General features: G+C 31.3%; 2 protein-coding genes across 2 annotated transcripts in view; both read right to left on the reverse strand.

Annotated features, from left to right (window-relative positions):
* The window catches only part of LOC136844887 (uncharacterized), a 239,130-nt gene extending 226,225 nt beyond the window's left edge, over positions 1–12,905 (reverse strand). The window contains exon 1 of the mRNA XM_067114189.1: positions 12,841–12,905. The gene's annotated coding sequence lies outside the window, so the exon portion shown is untranslated. The remainder of the gene's footprint in view (positions 1–12,840) is intronic.
* Positions 1–25,000, reverse strand: part of LOC136844882 (uncharacterized) — a 96,779-nt gene that overhangs the window by 69,696 nt on the left and 2,083 nt on the right. Inside the window, exon 4 of the mRNA XM_067114169.1 lies at positions 24,698–24,901. Coding sequence (XP_066970270.1) covers positions 24,698–24,901 — 204 coding nt within the window. The remainder of the gene's footprint in view (positions 1–24,697; positions 24,902–25,000) is intronic.

Raw genomic sequence — 25,000 nt, forward strand, 5'->3', positions numbered from 1 at the left:
GGAGTAGACCCTCTTTTAAACCGGTCTTATTAAAAAGATGGCTGTATTATGAATTTATCTTATATAGTGTCTTTTCTATCCCTCCCTTATGATTCGCTTTTCAGGCTCAGCGATGTTAGTCAGTAACTGGGCCGATATTCATGTTGGAAAAGGACAGTGTGCGGAATATTGAAAAGTCTTTTATTACAATATTCAATCAGAAATCGTTCGTTCGGGTTCAGGTTCTATTGTAGGTACCGCCGAGCACGACATGTTTTGACCAGCGGTCATCCTCTGGACGTGGTTGCAGGAGGTCTGAAGAAACGAGGTGCTCGGGCTGGTATTTATAGGAGGTCGCGATCGTTGCTGAATTATGATTGGCTGCCCGGGGCATACCGGGCGGAGCCTTCCCATCGTTCTGTTTTTCGCCTTGCGTGCGAAGCGGCGTTGAGTGCTGAGGGGATGAAGAAGAATTTCGATCTCGATGCCGATTTTGATTTGCTCGCACGCTATGGGGATCGCTCGGTGCATGTCTCCTGGCTGCCGTGGGGGAGAGAAAGGTTTCTTGCGAAATGTTGAGTGTTGGTTTTCTCCTTCCCAATGTGCAATGCTTCCAAGAGGGCTATCTTTAATCATGCCAGGACCGTCCATAACCAGAGTGGATAGCAAGGACTTCATAATCACGAACATCGAAGTAATTCAATTACTGACCACCGCCACGCCTTCTTGGAAGCATTGCACATTGGGAAGGAGAAACCAACACTCAACATTACGCAAGAAACCTTTCTCCTCCCACGGCAGCCAGGAGACATGCACCGGCAATCCCCATAGCGCATTTAGCAAATCAAAATTCGGCATCCGAGGATCGAAATTCTTCTCTTCATCCTCAGCACTACAACGCCGCCGCACGCAAGACGAAAACAAAACTTGATGGAAGGCTCCGCCCGAGGGTACATGCCCGGCAGCCAATCATAATTCAGCACCGATCATGACCTCCTATAAATACCAACCTCGAGCACCTGTTTCTTCAGACCTCCTGCAACCACGTTCAGAGGATGACCAACGAGCTGGTCGAAACATGCTTCATTTGTACCTACAATAGAACCTGAACCCAGACTTAATCGATTTCTTGATTGAATATTGTAATAAAAAGACTTTCAATATTCCGCACACTGTCCTTTTCTCCAATATTATTATTATTATTATTATTATTATTATTATTATTATTATTATTATTACATATTATTATTATTATTCAGAAAATGAGCCCTATTCATATATAACAACCCTCCAGTGGCAAATGATTAAAATTCAAGCTTTCAAAGAATCATTATTATTATTATTATTATTATTATTATTATTATTATTATTATTATTATTATTATTATTATTATTAAAATGAACCTTATTTATATTTAACAAGCCCACAGAGGCCACTGTTGAAATTCAAGTTTCAAAGAATTATTATTATTATTATTATTATTATTATTATTCAAAAAAATTATTCATATGTAACAAGCTTACAACGGCTATTGACTTGAAATTTAACTACAAATTAATTATTGATTATTATTATTATTATTATTATTATATTATTATTATTATTATTATTATTATTATTATTATTATTATTATTATTATTATTATTATTATTCAGAAAATTAACCTATTCTATTAATGTAACAAGCTCATATTACGCAATTAACTTGAAATTCAATCTTTCAAAGAATTATTATTATTATTATTATTATTATTATTATTATTATTATTATTATTATTATTATTATTATTATTATTATTATTATTTAGAAGATAACCTCTATTTATATGAAAGAAGCATACAGGGTCACTGACTTGAAATTCAAGCTCAATCTTTGAAAGAGGTTAAAGAACATAAAAGGAAATCACAGAAAGAAGAAATCAGTGTTTGGAAAAGAAAAAAAAGATAAATCAGCACATTGATATAAACAGATAACAATATAAATAAATTAGCAAAACACGAGGTGAATTGTTATAGGGTAGTAATGCATTGCATCTTTGATTGAACACTTGAAGTTCTGATTGCACGACATCTCAGGAGAGAGTGCCACACTCCAACGGTGTGAGGAACAAAAGACCTCTGGAACTTAGAAGTTCGACAGCGTGGAACATTTATTGCATATTGCTGCTGCTGTCCAGCAAATCTGGTTGCTCTCTGCGGTCAGGAAAGAGGGTCAGGGATCAGTTTTAAAGCGAAAGTTCTCTGTTAAATTATAACTTATGAAAAAGTTGACAACAAGAGACCATCCGTCGATGGTCCAAGTCGTAATTACTAATGTTAGGAGAAAAAAATCAAAGAATCAGGATTTGGAAATTAAACGAAGAAATTCTCCTTCATTGTCAGGATTCCCTAAGAGGAGATACAAATTTGTATTATGGAATAGCATCTGCTTTGATTGCTATGTAAGTCAGCTACTCAGTTACCCTAGTGGCCTCACTGTGACTCATTACCATTCGCGCCAAACTTCTCAGGTCCGTTGCAAAATATATAGATAAAATGAAACGAGAATCATGATAAACATATTTTGGCATTTTACAATGCCACATAGAAAATTATCTTCACTCATTTCAAGTCTTTTTGAATATAAGTCTTAAGTCAGCTCTTTTCATCCAAGCTTACACTTGGTATGAGTGTGTGACAAGGATGTTCCTTACCCATGACTGAGTTGTTGACAAAAATAAAGTAACAAAACATCTTAGCAAAATTGACATGAATAGGATTCGGCATTAATCATTATAGTATTTCAGGTTTTTCTGGGATACTATTTTGCCTACAAAACTGAAAGAGATGTTTCTCTTATCAAAAAGCTGTCAGGAGATTGCTTGATGGTTTTATAAAGGCAAAAGAAAGACCGTCCTGCGTGAAGTTTCTCTAGAAAGTCAATCACGACGATTTAGAAAGGCAAAAGAAAGATGGCCTGGTGTGAAGTTTCTCATTCTTATGTTTGCGATTTTATATTTGTTATATTTATTTCGCTTCCTTATTTGTTACTTTGTATGTCGACTTCCTTATTTTTTCATGTCCGTACTGTTTATTTTCATTTGTATTTAGGCATTTTTTTTTTCAATGTCTTATTTGTGTTATTCTTAGTTCAGTTTGTTACTTTTAAATGTTTCAGTTCAAGAATAATAGTTGTGTTGTTATTCTTAGTATATTTTGGCACTTATATTTATTTTAGTTAAGAGTTTTGTTTATAATTAAATCTTATTTTACATATGTCTTATTTGAAATTATTCTTAAATTTTGGTACTGATATTTTTTGAGTTCATTGAATAACAGTTATTGTTCAATTATATGTTATTTTGCATATGACATTGTGGTACTTATGTTTTAATCATTTTCCTTGAATGTAAGTTAATTTTCAACTATATATTTTTTTTTGCATATGTCTTATTTGTGTTATTATTCTTACTTCAGTTTTTTTTACTTTGAAGGTTTTAGTACATTGAATAAAAGTTATTTTTCAGTTATTTTATTATTTATACTAATACTGATATATACATTGAAACATACAATAATACTATAATACATTGACAAATACACAAAAATTGTTTTACATTAATACTAATACAATGACATATAAAAAATATAAATATAAATATATCTGTTTGCATTCATACTTTTATATATGATATATATATACAATATATATATATATATATATATATATACATTAACTAGTATATAATATATAAATATATATATAAATATATATATATATATATATATATATATATATATATATATATATATATATATATATATATATATATATATACATATATAAAAAATATATAGAAATATATATATATAGAGAGGCTCTCCAGGAAGCTGCTGGTTGGCAGAGAAATGTTAAGGTCCCTGGGTGTGGACGTCACCCAGGTGCAGACAGTTGCACGTGCAGCACCGCCACCTATTTGCACTGTGAGGTTGAGAGGCTGGGTCATGCCACCACTAGGTGTAGCATTAAGTAGCATGTATGTTGGAGTCGTAGCAGGAAGGGGAACTGGGGCCACAGGCGGAGCGTCCCAAAGGGCTTCTGCTTGGGTGTGGGGTATAAGCTGGCGTTGGGGCCTCATGATGCCCTCTTTGGTTGCCCTCACAAAGCGCTGTATGGCGGAGATCTTGAACTCCACCTTCAGTGCCATCCTGAGCTTGGGCTCCACATCCACACAGTCGTAGGCAAGTATTATATGTTCATCTAGCCTTTCCAGAGCATTCCACCAAAATAACATCATTCCAGGACCCCATTTGGGTCAGCCACAGGTTTTATGACACCCTCTTGCCTTTCCTGAGCTGACTCAGCTTGTTGCAGCAACACTAACGAACAGGGGACTAGTGTGCCAATGCCAGCAGGATCAGAAGGGGCAGGATCAACAAAGGCAGGAACATGGGCAGGAGGGTTGGTGCAAACAGCTGCAGCAGACTGTAAAGAGATGGAACATGTATGAGTAAATGTAAATAAATGTACTGTGAATGACAAGGTTGTGGTTTCATTAATTAAATAAACTATGTAATAAAGTTTCAGTCACTAATTTACTAAACAAAGAAACAATAAAGTAAGACATACCATCAGAAGTCAAAACACCTTGGGCTTCCTTTGTCGGATGATGTGAGGCTTGAGGAAGGGAAGACTTTCAGTATCCGCCTCTCACAGTCAGTCAGTTGTCTGCTGACCCCCTGACCACTTTTTTTCCACTGTGAGGCGTCCAAAGCGGGTACTGAGGGAGGTAAACCAGGTCTGGAGGTCAGTGCCTGACACAGGAGTATTAAGTGACCTCCCTTCTCCTCAAATGCCCCGCACACCTTTGCCTTGTCCTTGTATGCAGTCATGTCCTTATTGTATATGAATTCTGCCTCCTGCTCCAACCACTCCCCACCAGCCTCTCATTTGTGTCTGAGCGGATGACAGAGGGTTTTTCTTGCAGCATGTCGCCTTTGCTTCATCAGTCCCAGGGCCGGTGTCGTCAGCAGCTTCCTCGTTGACGTCGTCATCGACGTTGTCTTCATCCAGGGCGATGTCCTCATCGTTGAATAGGCTGTTGTATCTGGCCATGTCCACCTCGTCGGCCTCTTCGAGGTGTATCACCACATCCTCCTCCTCCATGGCGCCTGCAGGGGTGCCTGTAGCAGATGGTCTCTTTGTAGAGGCCGTCTCAGCTCCTGACTGGGATGTTGGAGGTTTGTAAGCCCCATTCTGCTGTCTTTTGGTGTTTTCTTGGGCACTGTAGTCTGCAGGCCTACTAACGAAAGGCGCTGGTTGGGTGCGGAGAGAAGGTGTTGCTGCTGCGTGTCTGGGAGAGGAACTGAAGCCTCATACATGCTGCGCATCGTTTCATACACCCAACACAGCGCTGCCTCTTTTCTTGGGTACCAGGGGAGTGGTGCTGTTGCCATGTATGCTCCGCACCACATGAGGACCCACGCGGTGCTGAATTTTACTATGTTTTTACCTTTGGGAACAGGAGAGCAGCGTGGTACAACACATCACCGGCCCGCAGGCACGCCACCCACGCTACATATGCACCACGCCTGTGAATGTGGAGCCACAAAATGATGGTTGACATGAGCAGATATGTATCTTTTGAACATGTCGAAAGGTACGTGGCTTCCCACGCAAGCTGGGCTGGTGCGTAGCGACCTCCCGACTCCGCCCCGCATGCCCACAATCTTAAATACGCATTACAGGACATTTTCGTAGTACTCAAGTAAGCTGTTTCCAACTACTAATTTCTGTTCATGCGTGGGCATGCGTGACTTGATACGTGAATGTATGAAGCTGGGTCTTGGCCGGACACTAAAAAGCAGGAAGTACCCTTAACTGACGTATTATACGCCGTGTTTATGGCCAATTCCTCTGTAAACAGCCCATTCACCCACTGGTTCACATTCCTCCCAATTACTTATCGAAGCAAATTCACGACCTCTCTGTTATGAGATTTCTCCACCCCTTTTGCTGACAGTTGATATGCCATGACAGTGAAATGTTTAATTTCTCTTCCTTGGTCTGTTATCACTCGTGGACGAGTGCCCTTAATTATGAATGAATACAAAGCTTGAGCCCGGTAGGAGTATACCACGTGAACGCATCCACAGATTTTCGGGATGCAGTTGCTAGCCTCATGCCCATGCGTCACATATGTGAGGTTTTGCGTTTTGACAGTCATTAGTCACCCCTCCAGTCATTAGCAGAGTAGTGAATGGGAAAGAATTTGTGGTGTATACAATTATGAATGCATAACATTCCAAGTGAAATTTAGCTTTGAGATTATGCATTAATTAGGAAGGGTAATAAAATACCTCCAGTTGGAAGCAGGTATAAAGCCAATCAAGTTTTATTTACTCAGGTATAAAGCCAATCAAGTACAAAGCCAATCAAATATAAAGCCAATCAATTTTTATAAACACATAAATAAAGAAATGTCATAAATTGTCTTAGAAATACGATGGGGATACAACTGAGACCACTTAATTGCTGTTATAGGGCATTTGGTCTATTTGTATTCCTCTGTAATTGTTATATTCTTTTTGTTGATAAATTTGTTTTGCTAAATAAACAAAAACGTATAGGTATGATATTTTAACAGCAATGAATTAGAGAATTTATGTAAAGTATGCGTGGATTGCATGCATGCAGTTTCTCTAAGAAATTGTTACTTTCCTTTTGAATATATTTTATCGAGCTGTCTAATTTCGGTGTTCAGGAATATTGTTGCTGCAACGCCACTTTGATGTTAAATAAACTTATAAATGATCACTGTGCAATAGTCAAACTGTGACACTCCACTCCTATAGCAAGTGATAGATTAAAGAAAATGGAAGGTGGGAATAAACTCTAGTTTCAGGGGAAACTGTTACTCATTCATTGTTAACAGAATGACTGAAAGATGGTATTTCTTTAATACTTGTTCTGGTAATAATAATAATAATAATAATAATAATAATAATAATAATAATAATAATAATAATAATAATAATAATAATAATACGATTTTCACATCTTAAAAATAGGAAGCTTCTTTTCCTTTTATTTATATCTGTTCTAAAATAATACTTGTCTTTAATTAATAATAATAACAGCTAATGCATAATAATAATGAAAATAATAATAATAATAATAATAAAACCAAATAATAATAATAATAATTTTCATCTTTGTTCTGTTTGATTGAAGTTCAATGTGTTTAGTGAAGAAAAACATAACAGTAAAAACAATTATACCAAGGAAGCTTCTTTTCCTTTTATTTATATCCTATATATGTTGTTGTATGCTGCTGTTGTTTTACTTGTCTTTTTCTGTTGGCATTGGGTCAACAGAAATACACCACTGCTGCATGATGACTTCTGAAATGAGAAAAAGGTGAAAATGATATCACATGAGCACCTAAAAACCAAATGATATTAATTATTATCCACTTTCTTTTCCTCTTTGTCTCTCTGTTTGTTTGTTTGTGGGTGTATTTTTATTTACATGCAGGTACACAAACGAAGGACTTTGACGTTTGGGTACACAAACACATGTATATACATGTATATATCCCAGCCCCTTTATATAGGAGAACTATAGGTATATAGATATGAGGTGTCTGTTATGTTTTTATATATATATTTGTTTATATATGTATAGTATATATATATTATATATATGATTATATATATATGTACACGGATATATATGACAGTCGGCACGGATTTGAACACAGGACACACACACATATATATATAGCCATATATATATATATATATATATATATATATATATATATATATATATATATATATATATATATATATATATATATATATATATATATATATAGGTGGTTATTATTGAATCCAGACCTGTAATTTCCCTACTTGAACAATTTCTTTTTTATACTTCCACTAAAATCCATTAAAATTCAGAAGTGCATTTTGACCAATGATTTATCTCATTTTTATTGTAATTGCAATAAAACATCTTTGGAATGGACTATAAAATTTAGGCCAAGGCCACGCTTGAGGACCTATGAGGTCATTCAGAGCTGATGGGAAACTGAAAGTAAAAAGTTTTAGGGGTGTAACAGGAGGAAAACCTCAAAGCAGTTGCACTACTAAACAATTGCTAGGAGAGGGTGGAAAACAAGATGGAAGAAAGTTAACATGAACGAAGGTTGCAATAAAAAGAATGTGGTTGCAGCTAGGCGCAAAAGGGACTCTGTAAAGAGTCTTCAAGTAATGCCCCTACAGGGCACCGTGTTAGGTGCTCTGATGGCACTACCCTCTCCAGGGATGTAATCATCCTTGAAGCCTGAGGTTGTTGAGGAAGTTGGGCAGGAAAGTGGGCCGAGGCCAAAGCGAATGCCTGGGGAAGAAAAGGCAGAGAACAACGATAGTGAAGGAAAGGTGATTTTCAAGAGGGCATTTTGAACATGCTGGCGTACTTACTCCCTTGGTAACAGCATCTGGAATTGTGGTCAGGGCAGCACAAGAAGCTGGTAGAGAGGTATCCTACGGGACACAACAAGTACAATTGAAGCCTTGGCAGGTTTCCTTTGTGTTGGGGCGATATCCAGTCCTGCATTCTCCAGTGGGAGAGCAATATCCTTTGCCTTTGGCGCAGGTGGTTCCATCGCATTTGTCCTTGCAACACCTATTTAAAAAAAAAAACAAAAAGAAAACATAAGAAAATTATTTGAATTAGAGTTATGGAAGGTTATTCTGAATACTTATGTGAGTGAGTGTAGATCTTTACAAATGTTAAAGCAAGATCTGGAATCAGGGTATCGTTTAGGCAATGGGACTAATTCACTTTTATTGTTAGCATACATACATACATACATACATACATACATATATATATATATATATATATATATATATATATATATATATATATATATATATATATATATATATATATATATATATATATATATATATATATATATATATATATATATATATATATATATATATATATATATATATATATATATATATATATATATATCATTAATCTTTAGAACACTACCTCTTAGAAAAATAAACTCACTTGCAGCATCCATGATGACAAGAGATCCACCCAGCATGGTATTCGGTGGAGGTGCAATTTTTGGAGCAACGTCCTCCTGCCTGTTTACATTGGCTATTGGTGTTAGTTTCATTGCATGCTGCCAACAACGAGAACAGTAGTGTTGTTAATTTACATTTAACGGTATACTTGGAATAAAAGTAACTTGAAATGCAATCTTTATTATATGTATTTTCAGATACTTACTTTAAACATTTATATAAGTACTTGAATACCCACAACCAAACTAAAAATAAGGACTTGAATGCCTACAACCAAACTGAAAAGGACTTAGGTGTCCACAACCATACAAAAAAACTTAAATACCCTCAGTCACATAAAAAAAGACCCAAATACTCACAAACACACACAAAAAAGGACTTGAATGCCTACAACCAAACTAAAATGGACTTGAAACCCACAACCATACACAAAAAAGGACTTGAATGCCTACACAAGAAAAGGGCTTGAATATTCCAACCATACATTAAAAAAGACTTGAATATTCACAACCACTCAAAAAAGGACTTAAATGCTTACAACCACACAAAAAAAGAAACACTCACAACACACAGAAAAGCTTGGAGGTCACAGCCATACAAAAAGGGCTTGGATACTCACAACCATACAAAAAAAGAGGACTTGAATGCTCACAACCATACACAAAAAGAGGATTGGATACTCACATCCACAACAAGTACAGTACCACCGAGAAGAGCAAACGTTAGTGGTATAATCACACGATCCCGTCAGCCACTTCATCTGGCATTTGCCGTTGTGGTTACTAAGACAAGTGCTTTACAGGAAGAAAAAAAGAAAATAAAGACAAATTTAGTCGTTTAATTTTTTTTAACTATAATAATGCTTTATCTTTATTTTTAGATAGAAAATGATAATAACGTAGATACAGTTAAAAGAAATTGTATGGATAAACTAGAGGAAAGAGGCTGAGTAATTTCTTCAAGTTTCCTCTTCAAAAGGCATTATTGTAATTTCTCTCAGCTGTTAAGATGTACATATAATAAAATAAACTATGATAAAGATTTACAGAGTTTTTAAGATTTATACATCCTGACCTTCTGACCTTGAATACGTCGTCATATTAATGATAACAGCTTGGACGTAATATGACGACCCTGTACACCTGAATTCGTGTGCATCAAATATCTATTAATGTAGGTCACGTGATATGGCACCCTTAATGGATTTAACTAAAAAATAACATAAATGACCTCCTTCTCCTAATCAGCTAATGGAAAATTCTTTGTAATTTCTAAGCATAATCTACATATGTTGGCAAATGAATTTTTTAATTGCATTCCTATGCAAATTAGCCTAGGGTGCCCAAGTTTTGATATAATAACGATGAACAAAATTTGTTAAAGTTTTGTATTATTATTATTATATTATTATTCAGAAGATGGACAATATTCATATGGAACAAGACCAAAGGGGCTTTAAATTTCAGGCTTCAAAAATTATGATTAGAAATTATTATTATTATACAATTATTATTATTATTATTATTATTATTATTATTATTATTATTATTATTATTATTATTATTATTATTATTATTATTATAGATATCTCTCATGACTAATGAAGGTACAGGCGGGCTTTGAAGAGTAGTGAAAAAAAAGCACTTAATTATTCTCACTTAGAGGTGTCGGCACAACAAGATGGTGGGATCTTGGCCAGAGAACTGCCATTCTTTACAGCCGGTTCAAAGACTGAGCAGACGTTGGGTTTAGTTATCTGAAAATAAAACAATAAAAACAGAAGGAAAAATTAAAATAAATTCATAATAGAGAATAGAGACTATAATCTACCGAAAAAAGTGATGGGCAGATGCTACAAAGAAGCAGAAACATAATTGCGAAGTAAAATAAAATAGGGATTGAGTTAATAAAAATGAATTCGAGAGAAACGGATAGCGTTACCTAATAGAAAGCATATTTTCATCTAATGACTTGTGTATGTAACAATTTTTCGTAAAAGAAAATTCATAGTGTTAAATTAAGTATCCAGTATACATACATACAAAACACACACACACACACACACACACACACATTACATCCACACATATATATATATATATATATATATATATATATATATATATATATATATATATATATATATATATATATATATATATATATATATATATATATATATATATATATATATATATATATATATATATATATATATATATATATATATATATATATATATATATATATATATATATATATATATATATATATATATATATATATATATATATATATATATATATATATATATATATATATATATATATATATATATATATATATATATATATATATATATATATATATATATATATATATATATATATATATATATATATATATATATATATATATATATATATATATATATATATATATATATATATATATATATATATATATAATATATGGATATATATATATAATAATATATATATATATATATATAAATTATATACAATATATATGATACTGGATATATATATATATATATATATTTTATACATAATATATTATATATATATATATATATATATATATATATATATATATATATATATATATATATATATATATATATATATATATATATATATATATATATATTTTATACACTAATATTCTCACTATTTGAATATCAGTTACAAATTCGTTTAATGTCCAGTTCACTCTGCCTTGGGAAGAAATCGCCAAAAGGAAATTATAAATGATAAAAGATGGTCACAACGGATATTCGAACTCTGACTCACTGGGAATGAACTGGATATATTAAACGACATTTGCAGGTTAATATTTGCTTGATATATATATATTATATATATATATATATATATATATATATATATATATATATATATATATATATATATATATATATAACATATAATAGACATACGGTATATATTTGATATAACTAACATCTACACACAGAGGATTTCCCATGCGAAGACAATCGCCAAAAGGATCCATGTTCGTGACGTATCCAACATTTTAAGGAGTCTGTGGACCTGGAAATAATTAAAACATATTAATATAAAAAGCTAGGCTTTAACAAATGATTATAAGTTAAGATTTTTATACATGGTAGCGTTTCATATATCTTGTGTTCTTTGGAAGAAATTGTTATGTGGGTAAGTTAAAAACACACACACATATACATATATATATATATATATATATACATATATATATATATATATATATATATATATATATATATATATATATATATATATATATATATATATATATATATATATATATATATATATATATATATATATATATATATATATATATATATATATATATATATATATATATATATATATATATATATATATATATATATATATATATATATATATATATATATATATATATATATATATATATATATATATATATATATATATATATATATATATATATATATATATATATATATATATATATATATATATATATATATATATATATATATATATATATATATATATATATATATATATATATATATATGATTATTACTGATTTTTTCAGTAACTCTTTCATGTCAAAGTCAGTTTTTACGAAGGGCTAAAGAACTAGCTCAAAAATGATATCTTTTGAAGTGAATGGAAATCTTTGACTTATTTTGAGTGCGTTATCACATGAAATGAAAAATGAAGAACTTGGTATACATAGCATAAACAGTGACTTACTCGACAGATATCACTTCAATCGGAGAGGAGTCAAAAAGCTGAACTGCAGTGGCGTTGCAAGTTCGACTGGCTGCTTGGAGCTCTGCTCGCAGTTATAAAGGAGGTCGATTGCCTGTTGCGAGCTTGCCAACCTTGCGGAAGCCTCTCATTGGCTGGAGGACGATGGTACTCAGCCAATGAGAAAGCAACAGCTATTGTAGTAATTATAGGTAGGAATGATAAACAACCACATTGACGATAAGAACTGCGACAACAACAAGAAAACAATTACAATAATAATAATAATAATAATAATAATAATAATAATAATAATAATAATAATAATAATAATAATAATAATAATAATGGTGAAGAAATCCACAATGTCAATAAATATGTGTTAGAAATATATATACAAACGTTTGTATATATTTTCTAATATATATATATTATATATACATATATATATATATATATATATATATATATATATATATATATATATATATATATATATATATATATATATATATATATATATATATATATATATATATATATATATATATATATATATATATATATATATATATATATATATATATATATATATATATATATATATATATATATATATATATATATATATATATATATATATATATATATAATTCACACCACTGTGGATTTCTTCACCATTTCAGTGACTCGTGCTATTATGAAACTTTTATGAATGATAATGAAAAAGTCACATTCTCGATTGTGCAGTAATTTTGGAAAATTTTCCCACTGAAAACTCTGAATCCAGATTTGGAAATGAAATGAAGAAATTCTCTTTCAGCGTCAAGATTCCCTACAGAGAGTCCCGAATTATTCATGGAATTGCATGTTTTGTTTGCGAAGAAAGGCCACCACTTGATTTTACTATTGGCATCACTGTGACTCATTGCCATTCTTAATATGTAAAGATATATAAAAATATATAAATAACAATTAATTTAGAAGCATAATAAACATATTTTGGCATTTTATAATGCCAAGCAGAAAATTGTCTTCAGTCTTTTGTTTTTACATATATAGTTCTTAACTGTTCCCTTCTTACCCGCAATAGACCTGCCACGAGTGTGTGACAGAGATGATCCCTATCAACCACTGAGTTATTAAGAAACAATCAAATGACAAAACATCTTAACAAAATTGACATATGGAGGGGAATCGGCATTAATCATTATAGTTTTTCAGGTTTTATTGGGATAATTTTTCCTTAATAATTTGAATGAGATGTCGGGAGATTGCTTGATGTCAAGTTGCTTAAGAATATGAATCGTGACGATTTTAGAAAGACAAAAGGAAAGATGATATGGTTTTAAGTTGCTTAAGAAAATCAATCACAACTATTTTAGAAAGACAAAAGGAATGATGATATGGTGTCGTTGCTTAAGAAAATCAATCACGACGATTTTAGCAAGGTAAAAGGAAAGATTATATGGTGTCGTTGCTTAAGAAAATCAATCACGACGATTTTAGCGAGGCAAAAGGAAAGATGATATGATGTCGTTGTCTAAGAAAATCAATCGAAACGATTTTAGAAAGACAAAAGGAAAAATGATATGGTGTCGTTGCTTTAGAAAATCAATCACAACTATTTTAGAAAGACAAAGCGAAGGATGATATGGTGTCGTTACTTAAGAAAATAAGTCACGACGATTTTAGAAAGACAAAAGGAAAGATGATATGGTGTCGTTGCTTAAGAATATCAATCACAACGATTTTAGAAAGACAAAAGGAAAGATGATATGGTGTCGTTGCTTAAGAATATCAATCACAACGACTTTAGAAAAACAAAAGGAAAGATGATATGGTGAGGTTGCTTTAGAAAATCAATCACAACGATTTTAGAACGATAAAAAGAAAGATGACTTGGTGTCGGTGCGTTAGAAAATTAATCATAACAATTTTAGAAAGACAAAAGGAAAGATGATATGGTGTCGTTGCTTTAGAAAATCAAACACGACGATTTTAGAAAGACAAAAGGAAAGATGATATGGTGTCGTTGCTTAAGAAAAACAATCGCAACGATTTTAGAAAGACAAAAGGAAAGATGATATGGTGTCGTTGCTTTAGAAAATCAATCACAACGATTTTAGAAAGACAAAAGGAAAGATGATATGGTGTCGTTGCTTTAGAAAATCAATCACAACGATTTTAGAAAGACAAAAGGAAAGATGATAAAGAAAATCAATCACAACGATTTTAGAAAGACAAAAGGAAAGATGATATGGTGTCGTTGCTTTAGAAAATCAATCACAACGATTTTAGAAAGACAAAAGGAAAGATTATATGGTGTCGTTGCTTTAGAAAATCAATCATAACGATTTTAGAAAGACAAAAGGAAAGATGATATGGTGTCGTTGCTTTAGAAAATCAATCACGACGATTTTAGAAAGACAAAAGGAAAGATGATTTGGTGTCGTTGCTTAAGAAAAACAATCGGAACGATTTCAGAAAGACAAAAGGAAAGATGATATGGTGTCGTTGCTTTAGAAAATAAATCACAATGATTATAGAAGACAAAAGGAAAGAAGATATTGTGCCATTGCTTTAGAAAATAAATCACAACGATTTTAGAAAGACAAAAGGAAAAATGATATGGTGTCGTTGCTTTAGAAAATCAATCACGGCGATTTTAGAGAGGCAAAAAGAAAGCTGTCCTTGTGTCAAGTTACTTTCGAAAATCGGTCGACGACTGTAGAAATGAAAAAAAGAAAGCTTGCTTTGTGTTGTTCACGACTGAAACTATGTGGGCCGAGAATTTAAAATGATTTTTACCTAAGTGTTCGAGGAGGTTGACTAATCAGGATTGGAATATTTAATTCTTATGCTAGAATCTACTAAACATATATGTCAGGCTTCAGAAATTCTTTAAAATTTCGTCAGACAGTAGCAGGTTTATCTATGTTATGATGAATTGACTATGAGATAGTTATACATATATATATATATATATATATATATATATATATATATATATATATATATATATATATATATATATATATATATATATATATATATATATATATATATATATATATATATATTTACAGTAATGTATCGTTTATAATGTGTGTTATATGTAATATATATATGATAAAAATGAAAATGAATTATAAATATATTTATATCATATATATCAAATGTATGTATATATATAGGTATATATATATATATATATATATATATATATATATATATAATATATACTTTATACGTGAAATATATATAAATATATATATATATTGTATATATATATATATAGTATATATTTTACAGTTAAACATGTTATACACATGTTTATAACGTTCAGGCTTATAATTAACGAATGAAAATGTAAAACTTTTATGTTAGTGTTATCAATTCAAATAAATGAGCTATTAAACTTGTAGGTTTGTTGATTCTTTATTAGAAATCAGGTATATAACGACTAGACCTAATACAATTTTTGTAAGTCCTTGATACTTTGAATTTTGATGATTTTATTGATAAAAAAACACCGGACACCTGTTGACCCAGTGAAGTGCTATCACTTTGTTCTTAATTGACTTTCGTCGTTTATAAAAATTTTTATGTTATGTGTAATCAAATTTATAAAATTTTTAAACTGAAAATATATAAAATATATATTTACTTTTATATATTCATTAAAGTGAAATCCGTGTCAACAGATTGATTCTTCTCACAAACAGAAACCTATTACGAAAAAAAATAACCACTAGAGTCCTAATACAATACTCATGTATACGTATTGCACTTACCCCGGACACTTTGTACATTTGTGTATGAACTTAATCTCATTTGAGGATTTTAAAAAAAAAGCTAAAAAATAACTCTAATTTTGTTATAAACATTAAAATGCATATCCAGTTCTTAAACTAATAATGACTATTATTGAAATATATTAGAAATCTTGATGCACTATAGGAGAATGGATATATTATCGTCTATTTATATTCTATATCAAAACAAGGGATATAATCCAATCATTATAATATATATATATTATATAATATATATATATATATATATATATATATATATATATATATATATATATATATATATATATATATATATATATATATATATATATATATATATATATATATATATATATATATATATATATATATATATATATATATATATATATATATATATATATAGTACATTTCTCTACGGCATGGCGCCCTAAAATTCAAACATCTTTATTATTACAGAAACTGATTTCCAGGCAATGAAATTACGCTCTGCCCAAATTAAGGATATTAATCCATCTACTGCAAAGGAATCCTACCAAAATAAATTCAGCACTAGAAATAATCCTTTTCACTTTTCTGAAGCGTGGCAATGGCAGAGGGATGGTATTAAAATGCGATTATATTTATAAATAAATTGTTCATCAATTTTGTGATGAATATGCAGGCTTCGGAAAAATGAATAAAGAGACAAAGAAACAAGAAGAGAGGAAAACTCGAGATTTTTATCACTGAAAAGGGTAAGAGACCGAATTGAATAATTACTTCTCTTTCCAAGTAAATAATCATGCATAATTAAAAAAAATGGACAAAAAAATGGGATACGGTTAAAGAAGCACAAGTCATTATTATTATTATTATTATTATTATTATTATTATTATATTATTATTATTATTATTATTATTATTATTATTATTATTATTCAGAAAATGAACCCTATTCATATGTAATAAAGACCACAGTGGCAATTAACTTAAAATTCAAGCTTTTCATTGTTAATTAAAATTATTATTATTATTATTATTATTATTATTATTATTATTATTATTATTATTATTATTATTATTATTATTATTATTATTATTATTATTATTATTATTATTATTATTATTAAAAATTATTATATTCATATATAACATTAGCCCTCAGTAAAAATGATTAAAATTCAAGCTTTCAAAGAATTATTATTATTATTATTATTATTATTATTATTATTATTATTATTATTATTATTATTATTATTATTATTATTATTATTATTATTATTATTCAGAAAATGAACCTTATTCATATTTAATTAAGCAAATTACATTATTATTATTATTGACTTGAAATTCAAGCTTTATTATTATTATTATTATTATTATTATTATTATTATTATTATTATTATTATTATTATTATTATTATTATTATTATTATTATTATTATTATTAAAAATTAACCCTATTCATATGTAACAAGCCCACAGAGGCTATTGACTTGAAATTCAAGCTTTTTTTCAAAGAATATTATTATTATTATTATTATTATTATTATTATTATTATTATTATTATTATTATTATTATTATTATTATTATTATTATTATTATTTCAGGAAATTAACCCTATTCTATATGTAACAAGCTCATAGAGGCAATTAACTTGAAATTCAAGTTTTCAAAGAATTATTATTATTATTATTATTATTATTATTATTATTATTATTATTATTATTATTATTATTATTATTATTATTATTATTATTATTATTATTATTATTATTTGGAAGATAACCCTCTATTTATATGAAACAAGCCTACAGGGGCACTGACTTGGAATACGAGCTCCAATCTTTGAAAGAGGTTAAAGGACATAAAAGGAAATACAGAAAGAAGAAATCAGTGTTTGGAAAAAAAAAAAAGATAAATCAGCACATTGATATAAACAGATAACAATATAAATAAATTAGCAAAACACGAGGTGAATTGTTATAGGGTACTAATGCATTGTATCTTCGATTGAAAACTTGAAGTTCTGATTGCACGACATCTTAGGGAGAGAGTGCCACACTCGAATGGTGTGAGGAACAAAAGACCTCTGGAACTTAGAAGTTCGACAGCGTGGAACATTTATTGCATATCGCTGCTGCTCTCCAGCAAATCTGGTTGCTCTCCGCAGGAAAAGAGGATCAGGGATCAGTTGTAAAGCGAAAGTTCTCTGTTAAATTATAACTTGTGAGAAAGTTAACAACAAAGAGACCATCCGTCGATGGTCCAAGTCGTAACTGCTAATGTTAGGAGAAAAAACCAAAGAATCAGGATTTGGAAATGAAACGAAGAAATTCTCCTTCATTGTCAGTATTCCCTAAGAGGAGATACAAATTTGTATTATGGAATAGCAGCTGCTTTGGTTGCTATGTAAGTCAGCTACTCAGTTACCCTAGTGGCCTCACTGTGACACATTGCCATTCGCGCAAAAATTCTCAGGTCCTTTGCGAAATATATAGATAAAAATGAAACGAGAATCATGATAAAAATATTTTGGCATTTTACAATGCCACGTAGAAAATTATCTTATTCATTCAAGTCTTTTTGAATATAAGTCTTAAGTCAGCTCTTTTCATCCAAGCTTACACTTGGTATGAGTGTGTGATAGGGTTGTTCATTACCCATGACTGAGTTGTTGACAAAAATAAAGTAACAAAACATCTTAGCAAAATTGACAGATAATAGAATTCGGCATTAATCATTATAGTATTTCAGGTTTTTCTGGGATACTATTTTGCCTACAAAACTGAAAGAGATGTTTCTCTTTATCAAAAAGCTGTTAGGAGATTGCTTGATGGTTTTATAAAGGCAAAAGAAAGATCGCCTGGCGTGAAGTTTCTCTAGAAAGTCAATCACGACGATTTAGAAAGGCGAAAAAAAGAAAGATCGCCTGGTGTGAAGTTTCTCATTTTTATGTTTGACAATTTTAATATTTGTTAAATTTATTTCTTCCTTATTTGTTACTTTGTATGTCGAAAATCTTATTTTTTCATGTCCGTACTGTTTATTTTCATTTGTATTTAAGGCATTTTTGAAAGATTATGTCTTATTTGTGTTTTCTTAGAAAATCAAGTTTGTTACGATTTTGGAAAGTTCAAAAATAATAGATTGTATTGTTATTATTAGTATATTTTGTACTATGATTTTTATTTTAGTGTTAAGAGTTTTGTTATCAATTAAATCTTATTTTGCATATGTCTTATTTGTTATTATTCTTAAATTAATTTTAATTACTGATATTTTTGAGTTCATTTATAACAGTTATTGTTCAATTATATGTTATTTTGATATGACATTGTCAGTACTTATGTTTTAATCATTTTCCTTGAATGGTTAATTTTCAACTATATATTTTTTTGAAGATATGTCTTATTTGTGTTATTATTCTTAGACTTACACTTGTATGTTTTTTGTACATTGAATAAAAGTTATTTTTCAGTTAAATGTTTTATTATTTATACTAATACTGATATATACATTGAAATTTACAATCAATTAAATACTTTGACAAAAATTAAAATATTACATTAACCATCAAATGAAAAATAAAAATATAAAATAGATTAGGTAATAAAAATTTGTTTTAATTTTTCTATTAAATATATGGCACTGGCAGAGGGATGGTATTAATAATGCTATCATATCAAATAATATATATAACATTATATATATTTTATATATATGAAGAATATTCATATTTATAAAACAGGATATAAAAAGCAGAAATAGGATATATATAAAAACTCTAATATCCTTTCATAACTACCGAAAACATTGATTTACTTCCCTCACGCCTCACGAACCATGGCAAACTAATGTCAGATTTTAAAGTCCCGTGTGGACGTCACTCCAGGTGGGACAGACGTGCAGCAGCATCACCTAATTTTCCATTATCATCGTTTTTGCCACCCTCACATGAAATGTTCCAGTCGTAGCAGGAGGGGAACTGAAGGCCACTTGCATATCCCACACATATTTGCTTGGGTGTGGGGTAAAGCTGGCAAGGGTCATCACCTTATGCCCTCTTTAGTTTTGGTCACCTCCCAACCGACTCCACCTTCAGTGCCATCTTGTTCAAATACACAGTTTTATACACACCATAGTTGCCCTCCCATTATGCTTGGGTTTAATTGGTCAATCCGACCTGTGTGGGTCAGGCATTTTCACTGCTGCTTCTTCAGGTCCCTCAGTTCATCGTCAGGGGTTAGTGTGCCAAAATGCCAACAGGAAGACAGGGAGCTGACAAGATGGGCAGGAGGGTTTTTGCAAACAGCTGCAGCAGACTGTAGGGAGATGGAACATGTTGAGAAATGTAAATAAATGTACTGTGAATGACTGCGTTGTGGTTTCATTAATTAAATAAACTATGCAATAAAGTTTCAGTCACTAATTTACTAAACAAAGAAACAATAAAATAAGACATACCATCAAAACAGGCTTCCTTTCTTCGGATGATGTGAGGCTTGAGGAAGTGGACGACGTTCAGTATCCACTCTCACAGTCGTCAGTTGTCTGCTGGCCCCTGACCACTTTTTTCCACTGTGAGGCGTCCAAAGTTGGGTACTGAGGGGTTTAAACCAGGTCCGGAGGTCAGTGCCTGACACAGGAGGATCAAGTGACCGCCCTTCTCCTCAAATGCCCTGCACACCTTTGCCTTGTCCTTGTATGCAGTGCCACTTGTATCATGTCGGTTGCCTCCTCGCTCCAACCACTCCCCCACCAGCCCTCATTTGTGTCTGAGGATGACAAGGGGTTTTTCTTGCAACAACCCTTTGCTTCATCAGTCCCAGGGCCGGTGTCGTCCAGCTTCCTCGTTGACGTCGTTTTCGACGTTGTCTTCATCCAGGGCGATGTCCTCTCGTTGAATAGGCAATTGTTTGCCATGTCCACCTCGTCGGCCTCTCAAAAGGTGTATCAGAAATCTTCCTCCTCCATAGTGCCTAGCATATTTAAAGTAAAATCTTTACATGAGGCCGTCTAAAGCTCCTGACTGGGATGTTGGAGGATAAGTCCCATTCTGCTGTCTTTTGGTGTTTTCCTTGGGCACTGTAGTCTGCAGGTAAAACTAACGAAAACGCTGGTTGGGTGAGAGAAGGTTCTTGCTTCAAAATTATCTGGGAGAGGAACATGAAACCTCATATGACTAGATTTTATACACCCAACACAGCGCTGCCTCACATTTTTGGGTACCAGGGTGAATGCTGTTGGACTGCTTTATTATGACCACATGAGGACTGCAGCGGTGCTTGTTTGGGAACTATGTTTTTACCTTACAACAATCACGGTCCCTGATAAATTGGCACCCAATTTACATTTGCACCACTGCAAATGTGGAGCCAAACAAAATGATGGTTGACATTAGCAGATATGTATCTTTTGAACATTCGAAAGGTACTTAGCTTCGTGCTCGCTGGGCTGGTTAGCGACCTCCTGACTTTCATCATGCCCACAATCTTTAGGCTCAGGACATTGCACAAATAGTACTCTGCAAAGTTCCAACTACTAATTTCCGTCTCATGCGTGGGTTCGTGACTTGATACGTGAATGCAAGCTGGGTATTGGCAGGACACCAAACAGTGGGACGTACCCTTAACTAATGTATTATACGCCGTGTTTATGGCCAATTCCTCTGTAAACAGCCAGTTCACCCACTGGTTCACATTCCTCTCAATTACTTGTCGAAGCAAATTCACGACCTCTCTGTTATGAGATTTCTCTACCCCTTTTGCTGACAGTTGATATGCCATGACAGTGAAATGTTTAATTTCTCTTCCTTGGTCTGTTATCATCTCGTGGACGAGTGCCCTTAATTATGAATGAATACAAAAGCTTGAGCCTGGTATGAGTATACCACGTGAATGCATCCACAGATTTTTGGACAGTTGCTAGCCATCCACATAGAGGTTTTGCGTTAATGTCACCTGACAGTCGTTACTGGTCACCCCTCCAGTCATTAGAGAGTGAGAGTGAATGGGAAAGAATTTGTTGTGTATACAATTATGAATGCATAACATTCCAAATGAAATTTAGCTTTGAGATTATGCATTAATTAGGAAGGGTAATAAAATACCTCCAGTTGGAAGCAGGTATAAAGCCAATCAAGTTTTATTTACTCAGGTATAAAGGTATAAAGCCAATCAAATATAAAGCCAATCAAGTTATTTAAACACATAAATAAAGAAATGTCATAAATTGTCTTAGAAATACCATGATTACATAACTGAGACCACTTAATTGCTATTATAGGGCATTTGGTCTATTTGTATTCCTCTGTAATTGTTATATTCTTTTTCTTGATAAATTTGTTTTGCTAAATAAACAAAAACGTATAAATGATATTTTAAACAATGAATTAGAGAATTTATGTAATGCATGCGTGGATTGCATGCATGCAGTTTCTCTAAGAAATTGTTACTTTCCTTTTGTATATATTTCATCAAGCTGTCTAATTTCGGTGTTCAGGAATATTGTTGCTGCAACGCCATGTTGATATTAAATAAACTTATAAATGATCATTGTGCAATAGTCAAACTGTGACACTCCACTCCTATAGCAGGTGATAGATTAAAGAAAATGGAAGGTGGGAATAAACTCTAGTTTTCAGGAGAACTGTTACATTCATTCATTGTTAACAGAATGAATAATGAAATAATAATATTTCTTTGATACGATTTTGTTCTTGTAAAGGAAGTGCAATAGATGTTCCTAATAATAATAATAATAATAATAATAATAATAATAATAATAATAATAATAATAATAATAATAATAATAATAATAATAATAATTTTCTACATCTTTCAGTTCTACATGAAGGAAGTTCAATGTGCCAGTGAAGAAAAACATAACAGTAAAAACAATTATACCAAGGAAGCTTTTTTTCCTTTTATTTATCCTGTTGTTGTTGGTGCTGTTGTTCTTACTTGTCTTTTTCTGTTGGCATTGGGTCAACAGAACACACCACTGCTATATTGATGACTTCTGAAATGAGAAAAAAGGTGAAAATGATATCACATGAGCACCTAAAAACCAAATGATATTAATTATTATCCCTTTTCTCTCCTCTTTGTCTCTCTGTTTGTTTGTTTGTGTTTGTGTGTGTTTATTTACATGCAGGGTACACAACAACACACATATATATATATATATATATATATATATATATATATATATATATATATATATATATATATATATATATATATATATATATATATATATATATATATATATATATATATATATATATATATATATATATATATATATATATATATATATGTATATATATATATGTATATATGTATATATATGTATATATATATATATATATATATATATATATATATATATATATATATATATATATATATATATATATATATATATATATATATATATATATATATATATATATATATATAGGTGGTTATGATTGAATCCAGACCTGTAATTTTCCTGCTTGAATCATTTCTTTTCTTATACTTCCACTAAAATCCATTGAAATTCAGGAGGGCATTTTGACCAATGATTTATCTAATTTTTATTGTAATTGCAATAAAACGTCTTTGGAATGGACTATAAAATTTAGGCCAAAGGCCAAGCTCGAGGACCTATGAGGTCATTCAGAGCTGAAAGGGGAACGGAAAGTAAAAAGTTTTAGAGGTGTAACAGGAGGAAAACCTCGCAGTTCCATTACTAAACAATTGCTAGGAGAGGGTGGAAAACAAGATGGAAGAAAGTTAACATGAACGAAGTTGCAATAAAAAGAAGAAAGTGGTTGCAGCTAGGCGCAAAACAGATGCTGAAAAGAATCTTAAGTAATGCCCCTACAGGACACCGTGTTAGGTGCACAGACGTCTCTATCCCCTTCCAGGGCGTAATCATCTTTGGAGCCTGAAGCTGTTGAAGAAGTTGGGCAGGAAAGAGGGCCGAGGCCAAAGTGACTGCCTGGGGAAGAAAAGGCAGAGAGCAATCATAGTGAAAGAAAGGTGATTCTCAAGAGGACATTTTGAACAGGCTGACGTACTTACTCCCTTGGTAACAGCACCTGGAATTGTGGTCAGGGCAGCACAAGAACTGGTAGAGAGGTATCCTACTGGATACAACAAGTACAATTGAAGCCTTGGCAGGTTGCAGTTTTGCTGGGGCTATATCCAGTCTTGCAGCTTCCAGTGGAAGAGCAATATCCTTTGCCTTTGTCGCAGGTGGTTCCATCGCATTTGTTCTTGCAACACCTGTTAAAAAACAAAAAGAAAACAAAAGAAAATTATTTGAATTAAGGTTACGGAAGGTTATTCTGGATACTTATGTGAGTGAGTGTAGATCTTTATAAA

This window comes from Macrobrachium rosenbergii, chromosome 2 (assembly GCF_040412425.1).
Source record: "Macrobrachium rosenbergii isolate ZJJX-2024 chromosome 2, ASM4041242v1, whole genome shotgun sequence".
NCBI classification, from domain to species: domain Eukaryota; kingdom Metazoa; phylum Arthropoda; class Malacostraca; order Decapoda; family Palaemonidae; genus Macrobrachium; species Macrobrachium rosenbergii.